This window comes from Plecotus auritus (assembly GCF_963455305.1).
Source record: "Plecotus auritus genome assembly, chromosome: X".
Lineage (NCBI taxonomy): Eukaryota > Metazoa > Chordata > Mammalia > Chiroptera > Vespertilionidae > Plecotus > Plecotus auritus.
This window is the reverse complement of record NC_137784.1, coordinates 127627347-127639558: the sequence shown is the minus strand read 5'-3', so window position 1 is coordinate 127639558 and position 12212 is coordinate 127627347. Positions and strand designations below refer to the sequence as shown.

Below are 12212 nucleotides of genomic sequence, written 5' to 3'. Positions count from 1 at the left end.
ATGTACCTTGTTTGTGGGCACATCCCCAGTAGGGTATGTGCAGGAGGCAGCTGATCGATGTTTCTCTCTCATCGATGTTTCTAACTCTCTATCCCTCTCCCTTCCTCTCTGTAAAAAATCAATAAAATATATATTTTAAAAAATAAAATAAAATAAAATAAATAAGAACATATTAAAAACAATATTTGCCCATGGATTTTTAAAGTTGCATTGATGTATAGAACAATTTTAAGTTGTGATGCCTGATTAAAATAATGATGACCATAAGGATTAAAATTTGTGTTCATGAGTAAGTCCCACAAATATCAGCCTAAACTAAGTATAATCATTACAGAGGCATCAGACTTTTGGGAATTTATGTAGAAAGATGTTAAGTATTAGCATCTGTTTAAGTTTTTAAGCTATGGCATATTTAGGAGATGAGTCATACTAGGCCTTACAATCTGCCATTGTACACAGTATATTACATACTGCACAGTACATTCTGTGCAGTGGGCACCAGTCACCTGGCCCCTTTTCCATTTGGTAGTGATCTAGAATCATGGAGCCTTTAATAACTTTACTAGTAAAAAATACCCAGGACACATTTTCTAGAGAGCACTCAGTCACCATTATAGCTTCTTAATACAAGGACAATTTTGGCTACTTTCTGCACCTCTTAGAGTAGACTAGAGTTAGACAGCAGACAAGAGAAGTGTATTCCCAACCCCAACTTAATGTCTCATAGGCTTTGCTGATGGTTCAGGTTCCAAAGAATTGGGGAGGAACTCAGCAGATCTCTTCTGTTGAATGAAAGGAAACTCCAGCTATCTGTCTGATGTGGTTTCTTTGATAGGTTTAGAATATTCATTTAGAAGAGTGAATGTGGCCTGATATAAATTTTCAAGGATTTAGTTTGAAGGGTCAACAAAGAGCAAAGGAGCAGACAAAGCTTGAGGAGAGGTTCCCAGGAGAATATCTCTGAGAGGCCAGTCAATGCTTCTTGCTCCCTCAACTTGAGATTTTTTTTAAAAAATATATTTTATTGATTTTTTACAGAGAGAGGAAGGAAGAGGGATAGACAGTCAGAAACATCGATGAGAGAGAAACATCGATCAGCTGCCTCTTGCACACCTCCTACTGGGGATGTGCCCGCAACCAAGTTACATGCCCTTGACCGGAATCGAACCTGGGACCTTTCAGTCCGCAGGCTGACGCTCTATCCACTGAGCCAAACCGGTTTTGGCTTGAGATTTTTTTCAGGCTTGAATTTTTTGGGTAAGCATGAGAACCTGACTCAGGCCCTCCTAAATGAAAAACGTGACTAGGTAAACACTGCTTTTCTAGCTACAACCAAAGCAGAAAGACCATAATGATCGTTATTAAAAAACACCATTTTATGAGAACATTCAAATTATTAGACATTTACTTAATATGTGATCATCTCTCTTCCATGAAATGGGAAGAGTGACAGGTCATTGGGTTGCTTATGGAGACTAGCAATTGGAACTGATGGTGTGGCAATTCCCCACTGTCCCTTGCCTTTTCTTTTTGCCTTTGAGTGGCCTGAACTGGTCAAAGCCTGGGAACTGCTATTGTAGTCGCTCCTCCTTGGAAAGGAAGAAGGCCCTAGGATGACCAAGTTTGACCACTGGAGAAGAAGCATGTTTCCCCCATATGCCTGGCCCACCCTGGTGTGGAGAGCATCAGCTTGTTCTACTGTAAGAGTTTCTAGTTCTGAGAACTCCAAGCATATGAAAAGATGTTTCAGATCAAAGTTATAACAGAGAATACAGTCACACTTCACAAAGAGCTTCAGATCTTCAGGGAGGGAGCAGTCCAGGGCCCAAATCGCCTTATTATATTAAGTGAATCTAGTGGTAATTGTTCTTTTCCTTCTTTCATCTCAAATCAATAAGGTTCCAAACAAATGGAAACCTAGAATTTCTTTCTGACATCTTATTTGTGGCAGATTGATACCATATCACTGATGTTAAACAATAATCTGTGAAATCAATTGTTAGCAGCAGTTAGCCAGATTGCCTCTTTTCTCTGGGCTGCTAATAGGATCAAAAACTGATCTTTAATGGAAGTAATCACTAATGTTGAATGAATTTATGGCAATAATTATCCAGATGAAATGGTTCCAGTAACTGACACGATTGTTAGTTAAATGATATTTATAAGACAGAAGAACACAGTCACAATGCGTGGTAGAAACAGAGAGGGCAGGACTTCTCTAGGGAAGGCTGGGCTGTTCGAGTGAGGAGAAAATATGCAGAACCTCCTTCCTGACTCTGGCACCTTCCACAAAAAGGGATAAAGGTAAAGAGGTGACAGCTGATTGGAATTAACCTATTGATTCCTAGCTGGCTTTCTCCAACACAGAACTGCTTAGGGGAGGGTCATTCCCAGATAGCTTATCTCTCTGCCCTCCCAGGAATGTCATTCTCCTGACCTCTGAGGAGTTCGAGATATAGCTACTCTAAAGCTTCATATTAAGTTTAAATAATGACACCACAGACGAAGCAGCAGCTGGGTCATCCTGTCAAGCCCAAGGGGTTGCTTTCCAGGGAAATTGTTTAATCACCATCAAAACTAATGGTTCGAGAGTCAGGTGATATGGTTCAAGCAATAGGTGTTGTTTGATATTGCACATTTTTAATTCATTTACTTCTTTTTTCCCTTCACTTAGTGCTAAAACTTCACATTGGCCAATTTTGGTAATCAATGTAAGTTAAAGAAATGTTGTTAAAAAGCTCATGGTGTTACCCTAAAGCTGGCAGTCTATATTCCACCCCTTAGCCTAATCTTGTAAAACCAGGAACAGCTGTCAAGATGGACTTAGAAACTCTTGTATTTTATGTAACATTTCTCTGTGACAAGACCTCCCCAAAGGTTTTTTTGTGTGTTTTTTTTTTTTGTCTGAACAATTGAAGTATCACACAAAGACATGGAAAACTCACTCTTTAGTGTAAGAAGGCTTGTGGGGTGGGGCTGGTGAGATGCAAGGGGGTAGCAGGCAGATAGTGGTGGCCTCCTCCAGGCGTTGCTTCTTTTCTGGGATTTTTTCTGCAACGTCTGTTGGCTTCAACAGGGGAAAAATGCACAGTTTAAAATAAATGGCACATGTAGACTTTTAAAAACAATGAGCAAGGTAGATAGTTTGTTTCTCTTTTACCTTCTAGATTAGATAGGGGAGTTAAATATGCACCTTTGATCAGAGAGAAAAGCAATTAGCCTTGCCTAGTCTACTCCTAATAAAACTTGGAACTTTTAAATTGATTTTTAGAAAGAAGAAGGGAGGGAGGGAGAGAGGGAGGAAGGGAGGGAGGAAGGAAAGGGGAGAGGGAGAGAGAGAGAGAGAGAGAGAGAGAGAGAGAGAGAGAGAGAGAGAGAGATCAGTTGTCTCTGAACACACCCCCACCAGGGATCGGATCCTTCACCTTCTGATGTATGAGATGACACTCCAACAACCAACTTTATCACATCAGCCAGGGCCAAAAGTTGGAATGTGAGATACTTGAGCTATGATGTGAACCTCTGATTAGAGATTGAAATCTCATACCAAAAGTAAAGATAATCTATACTTTTCAGATACTTCTCCCATCAATAAATGAGCAATTTAGGAACTAACATTGAAACTCTAACATGGCATAAATGATGTCCAAGCAACATAGATTGTGAATAACATATAAAGGACACTAATACAATTAACAACATTCAATGAAATTAACTATGTACAAGGCACACCTTTGGACCTTTACATGTGCTTGTGAAGCTATATTTTTATCCCTGGTTGTACTGTTGTCCTCACTAAGAGTGGAGGCACAGTAATAGGGCAAGGGCCACAGACTTTGTTTCCTATTTTGGAATAGTCTCGTTGGATAATTTGGTGCACAGCTCAAAGATAATACCCTCTGTTTTTGAATCACTAATCCTAATATATAAAAAACCTGGGTCCGCAGCAACCGGGAGGCTTGACCAACCAGAAGTCAGTCCTGCAGTCAGCACTGGGTTGCCATGGGGACCCAGCGCTGACTGCTATGGCTGCAGGCATGGTGACCCAGCACTGACTGCTGAGGGGGCTGTGAATCAGGCCCAGAGAGAGGCCTGAAGAGAGAAGCAGGGTCTGATCTGTTGATCAGCACTTGCCTCTCTCTTTAGCTCTGGGCCTGGTCAGCAGCTGCACCTCCATTTCTCTCCAGGCCTCCACCTGGGCTGCTGATCAGCCCTGCCTTTCTTATCAGGCCCCATTGATAAGCCCAGAGACGCTGACTGGCATAGAAACCCACCAATCAGAACCAAATCTGGGTCAACTGTGAGGATCCAATGGCTGCCTAGGAGGTGGACCTTTTGATGCTGACTGGCATAGAAACTGTCCAATAGAACCAAATTGGCCAGCAGGGGAGGGCAGTTGGGGGCAACTGGGCTGGCAGGGGAGCAGTTAGGTGTTAATCAGGCTGGCAGGGGAGCAGTTAGGGGGTGATCAGGCTGGCAGGCAGAAGTGGTTAGGGGCTAATCAAAGTGTAATCAAAGTGGATTATGGGGGTGCTGATGCTTGTTAACATAAATTAAGAGGCCCAGAGGATGCCTTTTGAACTTAGGAACACTTGGGTTCCCTGATGCTGCTGGAGTGGATGACTGTAGAGTAATGACCCATGAATCCATGAAAACAGGAGCTGCTTAAGGAGCCGACCCCAGGGACTGACAGCCTGGGGAAGGAGACTCTCTTCATATTCTTCTGTCCTACGTGTAACATATTGGATCCCTCCTGTAACATATTGTATACTCTTGACATTGGCTTCCCAACCCTGATAATTTCTAACACTTCTTCCCTGGTCACTTCAAATATGGCATTTCACATGGAAAGCACCATTGCCTTCACCAAAGACTGCAATCCACTGCCATTGGCATCCTTAGAAATAAGACTCAGGATCAAGTTAGTCAAAGGACAGCCACTGTTCATGATAACTTGGCAGACCACATTAAAAAGCTTACCTTGTGCTTCCTCTTGCCCTTAAGTGTGGGTTTTTCCACAGCTGCAGCTGCAACCTGGCACCTGGGTTTTGAGGAAGCCTCTTTGTAGTCTGGCTTGGCTGGTGCTGCTTGGAGTGAGTTGTGGCCAGGTACTCTAGATAGTAAGTCAAGGTCAATCTTTACCCAGAGATTTTTTGGATTTTCCTGCTCTCTTAGAGGAGATAGAACCTCAGTTTGCATTACAGGGATGGGTGAAAAAGTTGGCTCCTCATTATTGATGGATAAATTGTTATCGTTGCTGCTGCTGATTAGGGTGCTGAGGGTCAGGTTAACACCACAGGTTTCCTTGGATTTGGTAAAATTGCCCCCAGTAGCAGTGCAAGGAGGCAGGACTTTGATCTGCAAGGTTTCTTCCTGATCTGTGTTGGAATCAGACGTAGACGAATCTGTTTCAATGAATTCCCGAGACTTTGGCACGATTTTCCCAGGCCCTCTATATTTCTTCTTCTCTGAGGCCAATGGGATGTTAGGCCTTGGTTCTTTCCTAGGGATTGGTTTGTTGACAGTGGCTTTGTTGCGGCTTCTTGGTGGGTCAGGAAGCTCCACACTTCCTTTTTCTTTGGGAGTGCTGCTGGTAATATTTGGTTTGGGCCAGGTCAAATCGTCAATGCCAGTGTTCTTCTCAACCTTTTTGGGCTGTTTTTTCCCAATTGTCCTTTGAGAAGCTGTCTCAATAGTTTCTGACAACTTATGCTTCAAAGCCTTTGTTTCTAGAGTTTTCTGGATAGTCTGTGGACGGGCTTTCTCCCTGATGAGACTCAGGAGAGGCCTCTCTTTGGGTTCAGCCAGGATCTGGTTGGGGGTTGTTTTCACTTTGACCTGGACTTCCATTGGTTGGATGATTGGAGGAGGCACAGAAATCGTCTCCATGGGTGTCTCATTTTGGCCACAAATAAATGATTTGTTCTGGGATGTCACTTTGTTAAGCCACTTATCCAACTGCCACTTGTTGGTTGAGGGCGGCTCAGGCTACAGATTGAGAAACAGCAGCAATAATCAATTTCTCATCTGGGAAAGATTCAGGAGGACCCTCAGTACACTAACTTCTGGTAAAAGCTTTGGATGTTAAGTGGCCATTCATACATTTACGAACACACACACAGAATCCACATTAATCAAATTACCTAGAGAGCCAAATACACCACAAATCAGCCCTGATCTAATTTAAACTAATTTCCATTCTTCTGAAAATATTCTCTACTCTGGAAATGAATGAAAGACTTATTCACAGAGAGTTTTCTTTTTTTCAGGAGTATGTAGGGAGTCCTGGGGTAAAGGGGAAACCTTTTTCCCAAATCCTTTGGTGAGACTCATTACTTAACCTATTACCAGGAGGCAGAGGTAATGATCTCTGGTCCTGAAAAGAAATGTAAGCATGCCTCAAGAGTAATTTAAAAGAAAAGACTTTCTATCTGCCAAAGTGCCAAGGCCTCCTATATGATGCTATAATTCATTGCAAAAAGAATAGGTGTTTTGTAGTTTTACTGAAGGCTGAAGATATTTGACTTCTGAAAAACCACTGCACTTCCTTGGTGTATGGGGACATGCATGCCAACATTATTGTCCACTGTTAAGCCATGAAAATAATGGGTATAATTCAGATGTTTGATTCCTAACTCTGAATTCTGCCTGTTTAAATAAAAGAGCCATCCTTTTTATTAGAATTGTTCTTCTTTTGAAAGATGATGTGCCAGCACTGTGAGAAGCTCTTGACTTGCATTTACTCATTTTATACTAATAACAACCCTATGAGGTCCTTGCTATTATTATCCCCATTTTACATATGAAAGAATAAGGTCCTGGGAGCTTAACAAATAACTTTCCCAATATCTCACATATAAAGCAATAGTAGAGCCAGGCCTGAAACAAGGATATATGTGTTAATAGAACTGGTGCCCTAATGCCAGAGCTATGCTTCCAACAGTGGCAGCCAATAAGATTTATTGGGCCCTTATCTGTCATTGCCCTGTGTAGGTTGGAATCACAGCTACTAAAGTGTTTTTAATTCTGTCACCCTATATTGGCTGGTACCATAAGCATCAGCTGATGTCTTTCAAAAGAAGAGCACTTCTTGTGTCTTAATTGCCAAGTGGTAATTCATTGGATCAACCCAGAGTAAGGCATGGTGTCCCCAGGGCCAGAAATGGGTCTTGACTGGCTTCACTGGTTCTCTAGAAAGAGAAGTTGCTAGCCCAGTTATTACTGTTGCAGTTTACATGTGAGGAATCTTGAAGGTTCAAAGTAACTAACTGAGTCATACAAGTCAGTCACCTAGCTAGCGCCTGCCTATTAGAGACTGTGTGAATATATGTTTTAGAGGGGAACATGCTATCAAATACCTGAATATTTTTATGAAATATTTATTGTACTAAAATAATTACTGTGCTGAAACTGTGAGTGCATGTCTGGGTATTTAGGGTGCTGCCTTGGTGACAGGCAAGACAGGCAAATTGTGGTTGGGGCACTTGCCACTTCACCTACCTCTGGTGTTGCCTCAGGAGGCGCCTCATTGGATTCGCTGTCCGTGGTGCTGCTTTCAGTGTCTGAATCTGACTCTGAGCTGCTCTCTGAGTCACTGGAGCTGCCTGATCCCCCACTGACTTGCACTGCAGGTGGGGGCTGAGGCTTGGCCAAGGGTGGGCTGAAAGAAAAATGACATCATTCATTGCCTTTTTCAGTCTCAAACCACCAGAAAGAGTCCAGCTCAGCATAAGGACCTATGATCTGTGAGATACAGGCAAACTGGAGCATTAAGTCCCATTTCACAGATGGGAAATATGAGGCTCAGTGAAGGGCCCATGGTCAAAGGTTTCATTAGAACCAGGTCTGTGTTGGGTTCCATAACACTGCCATCTCTCTCCAAAAAATCTTGTGTCCCTTACTCCACATGAAAACTTAAAGCCAATGTTGCAGGGAGATAGAAACAAATGTACAGCCTTAGATTCTTTTTCTGTGTGTGTCCTTATACTTTTACTAGAGGCCCGGTGCACGAAATTCGTGCACGGGGTGTGTGTGTCCCTCAACCCAGCCTGCACCCTCTCCAATCTGGGACCCCTTGAGGGATGTCTGACTGCCCGTTTTGGCCCGATTCCTGTCTAAACGGGCAGTCAGACATCCCTCTCCCAATCCAGGACTGCTGGCTCTCAACTGCTCGCCTGCTTGCCTTCCTGATTGCCCCTAACCGCTTCTGCCTGCTAGCCTGATCACCCCTAACCATTCCCTTGCCAGTCTGATAGATGCTTAACTGCTCCCCTGCCAGCCTATTTGCCCCTAACTGCCCTCCCCTGCAGGCCTGGTCACCCCTAACTGCCCTCCCCTGCAGGCCTGGTCCCCCCCCCAACTGCTCTCCCCTACAGGCCTGGGCCACCCCCAACTACCCTTCCCTGCAGGCCCAGTTGCCCCCAACTTCCCTCCTCTGCTGGCCTGGTCACCCCTAACTGTCCTTTCCTGCAGTCTTGATCGCCCCCAACTGCCCTTCCTTGCAGGCCTGGTCCCTCCCAACTTCCCTCCCCTGCTGGCCATCTTGTGGTGGCCATCTTGTGTCCACCTGGGGGCGGCCATCTTTGACTACATGGGGGCAGCCATCTTGTGTGTTGGAGTGATGGTCAATCTGCATATTATTCTTTTATTAGATAGGATAGAGGCCTGGTGCACGGGTGGGGGCCAGCTGGTTTGCCCTGAAGGGTTTCCCGGATCAGGGTGGGGGTTCCCTTGGGGCATGGTGTGGCTTAGGCGAGGTGCCTGTGGTGGTTTGCAGGTTGGCCACACCCCCAGGTGACCCAAGGGGAGGCCCTGGGATCTGGGATTTATTTATCTTCTATAATTGAAACTTTGTAGCCTTGAGCAGAGCCATTTTTCTTGGGATTTATTTATCTTCCATAATTGAAACTTTGTAGTGGAGGCCAAGGCAGGCCAGGGCTGCAGGAGCTTGGCTTCTTCCATTGCTGGGGGCAACTCAAGCCTCCTGCTCTCTCCAGCTCCGTGGCTGCCACCATATCTGTTGGGATTTATTTATCTTCTATAATTGAAACTTTGTAGCCTTAAGTGGAGGCCTGGGCCTGCCAGGGTGTGCAGAAAGCTTGGCTTCCTCCATTGCTGGGGAAACCCAAGCCTTCTGCTCGGTTGGTGGCTGCAGCCATCTTGGTTGGGTTAATTTGCATGCACACTCCTGATTGACTGGTGGGCATGGCTTGTGGGTGTAGTGGAGTGATAGTTAATTTGCATATTACTCTTTTATTAGATAGGATTTAATTATTTATTTTTAAATTATTTTTGTTGTTGAAAGTATTATAGATGCCCCCCTTTTTCCCCCATTGACCCCTTCCTCCCTGCTCCCCCCCCGCTTGGTCCCATTTTTCCAGTTAAGATAATTTTCATTTTCTATTGCTATTTTTTTTTCTTCAGAAACCCATAGGTTTGTCAAGGGGCTGTGATTTTAGCTATACACACAGTGTAGTCTTCTCATCAAGAAGGGGTGAGTTCAATCCTCATTTTAATGAGAGTAAAAAGATCCAGAGAGTGGGAGGGGATTACCTCTGCCTCATAGCTAGTTAGAAAAGTGAGACTAGAATCATAGCCTCCCAGTTCCTTCAAAGGGCAGAGGCTGTGTAAAGCATATTTACTGCTGGGTGTCCAATACCCAGCACTCAGCATCACAGTGACCATAGTTGACTGTATGAATAAGGGAATGAGAGGATGCACTTCTTGGTCTCCTCCACCATAATATTTTGTAAACGCTTTGTAAAACTCTTATAAGGAGGGATGATCATAAAGGACCAACCATTTCTAATGATTGATTTTACATTTGTAAAGCTAAGCAAAACATTTGAAAGTTGATACCATTTGCTACTCTGCCTTTATCGACAACCAATACTCTTCCTAAGTAATCATTTGCTGTTTGTATCCCAAAACAAAGCAACCTCAGCTTCCTCTTGACTTGCTGGGGTATGTAATCTCCTTTTTGTCCTTTTGCTTATTATCTATTTGGACCAAGTTTTGCTCTGCTTTCAGTCAGAAATGGGGATCTAAAGTTGGGGGAGGTTTCTCATCTCCCTCTGTCTCATCAGCCCAATCTCCTTTTTGTTAATTATGGTGAAAGGTGGGTTGGGATAAGATATTATAAGTGTAACAGTAGAGTATATTCACTGATGTGCAGGGGCTGGCCCATAGATCTACCTGGCTGGCCATATAAGAATCTTAGTGCCTCTCACACTCCCAGCCTCTTCCTGGCTCTTTCCTACTCAGAACAGTCAGGAGAATCCATACTTGCTCCTGGAGGGTACCTGGTCATGTGGCCCCACCCTCAACCTTGAGAAATATGGACCTCAAGGACCCCTCTGTTCAACATTCTGTAAGAATGGAGCATTATTACTTGTCTTCCCCCACCCCACAACGTCATGGGAGCCTATTCTTCTTCAACATCACAGCTCTTACCCACTGAGCTGAATCCATATTCAACTGTTGCTTGGGAAGGAACAGGATACCTTCTATGTCAGCATGGGCTTCCCATCAGAAACTATCAATGCAGAGAGCATTTTCATTACATGTGCCTTGTGTCCCTAAAGACTCTTTAGTCTCCCAGATAGGTATTTTCGGTTTTTTTTTTGACAATTTATTTTATACTAGAGGCCTGATGCATGAAATTCATGCAAGGGGCTTGGCCCTCACAGCCGCAGCAGCTTGCTTCTGCCCTCGCAGCCCCAGCTTCATCTGGAAGGTTGTCCGAAAGGTCATTCGGCTGTCCAGTCTAATTAGCATATTACTCTTTTATTATTATAGATTATTTAAATTTTTTATTAAATGTTTTAATGTTGACATTATTGTAGGTATCTCCCCGTTTCTCTCCTTTGCCCACCTCCACCCACCCTTCCCTCCCCTACCTTGGCCTTTACCAAACTATTGTCTGTATCCATGGAGTATGCATACATGTTCTTTAGCTAACTACTTTACCTTCTTTATCCATTTACCCTTACCCCCCTCCACTCAGGCACCAGTCAATCTGTTTCATATGCCCATGTTTCTAGTGCCATTTTGTTTGTCAGAATTTTTTTTTTTCATTAGATTCCACATGTTAGTGATATCATATGGTATTTGCTTTCTCTGACTGGCTTATTTTGCTTAGCATAGTACTCTCCAGGTCCATCAATGCTGTTGCAAAAGGTAAGAGTTCCTTCTTTTTTTCACCCACAAAGTATTCCATTGTGTAAATGTACCATATCTTTTGTATCCACTCATCTGCTGATGGGGACTCAATATTTTCTTTCATATAGAAAAAGCTCATTTTATTTTCTTTATTGTCTCTATTGTTTTATTTTTTTGTTTAAAGTATTACATATAGTAGTACATATATCTCCTTTTTTTCCCCCATTGACCTTCCCCCAGCCTCCCCTGCCCCCTGTCGCATGCCCTCATCCCCCTCCAGTGTCTTGTGTCCATTGGTGTGCTTATATGCATGCATACAAGTCCCTTGTTTGATCTCTTTCTCCCCCTCCCCAACACTCCCCAGCCTTCCCACTGTAATTTGACAGTCTGTTCAGTGCTTTACTGCCTCTGTATCTATCTTTTTGTTCATCAGGTTATAATGTTCTTTATTTTCCATAAATGAGTGAGATCATGTGGTATTTTTCTTTCATTGTCTGGCTTATTTCACTTAACATAATGCTCCCCAGGTCCATCCATGCTGCTGCAAATGGTAAGAATTCCTTCTTTTTTATAGCAGCATAGTATTTCATTGTGTAGATGTACCACAGTTTTCTAATCCACTCATCTGCTGATGGGCATTTAGGCTGTTTGCAAATCTTAGCTATGGTGAATTGTTCTGCAATGAACATAGAGGTGCATATATCCTTTCTGATTGGTGTTTCTAGTTTCTTGGGATATATTCCTAGAAGTGGGATTACTGGGTCAAATGGGAGTTCCATTTTTAGTTTTTTGAGGAAACTCCATACTGTTCTCCACAGTGGCTGCATTACCACCAGCAGTGAACAAGGGTTCCTTTTTCTCTGCATCCTCGCCAGCACTTTTCGTTTGTTGATTTGTTGATGATTGCCATTCTGACAGGTGTGAGATGGTACTGCATTGTAGTTTTAATTTGCATCTCTTGGATAATTAGTGACTTTGAGCATGTTTTCATTATTTTTTATTGTTTCAAGTATTACAAATAGTAGTACATACGTCTCCTTTTTTTCCCCATT

The 12212-nt window shown here is 43.3% G+C and overlaps 1 protein-coding gene across 1 annotated transcript in view; it reads right to left on the bottom strand.

Moving 5' to 3' along the window:
• AFF2 (ALF transcription elongation factor 2) overlaps window positions 1-12212 on the bottom strand; it is a gene marked incomplete at its 5' end in the record, with an annotated part of 502187 nt that overhangs the window by 36514 nt on the left and 453461 nt on the right. Inside the window, 3 exons of the mRNA XM_080653155.1 lie at window positions 2946-3067; window positions 4981-5988; window positions 7501-7660. Coding sequence (XP_080509281.1) covers window positions 2946-3067; window positions 4981-5988; window positions 7501-7660 — 1290 coding nt within the window. The remainder of the gene's footprint in view (window positions 1-2945; window positions 3068-4980; window positions 5989-7500; window positions 7661-12212) is intronic.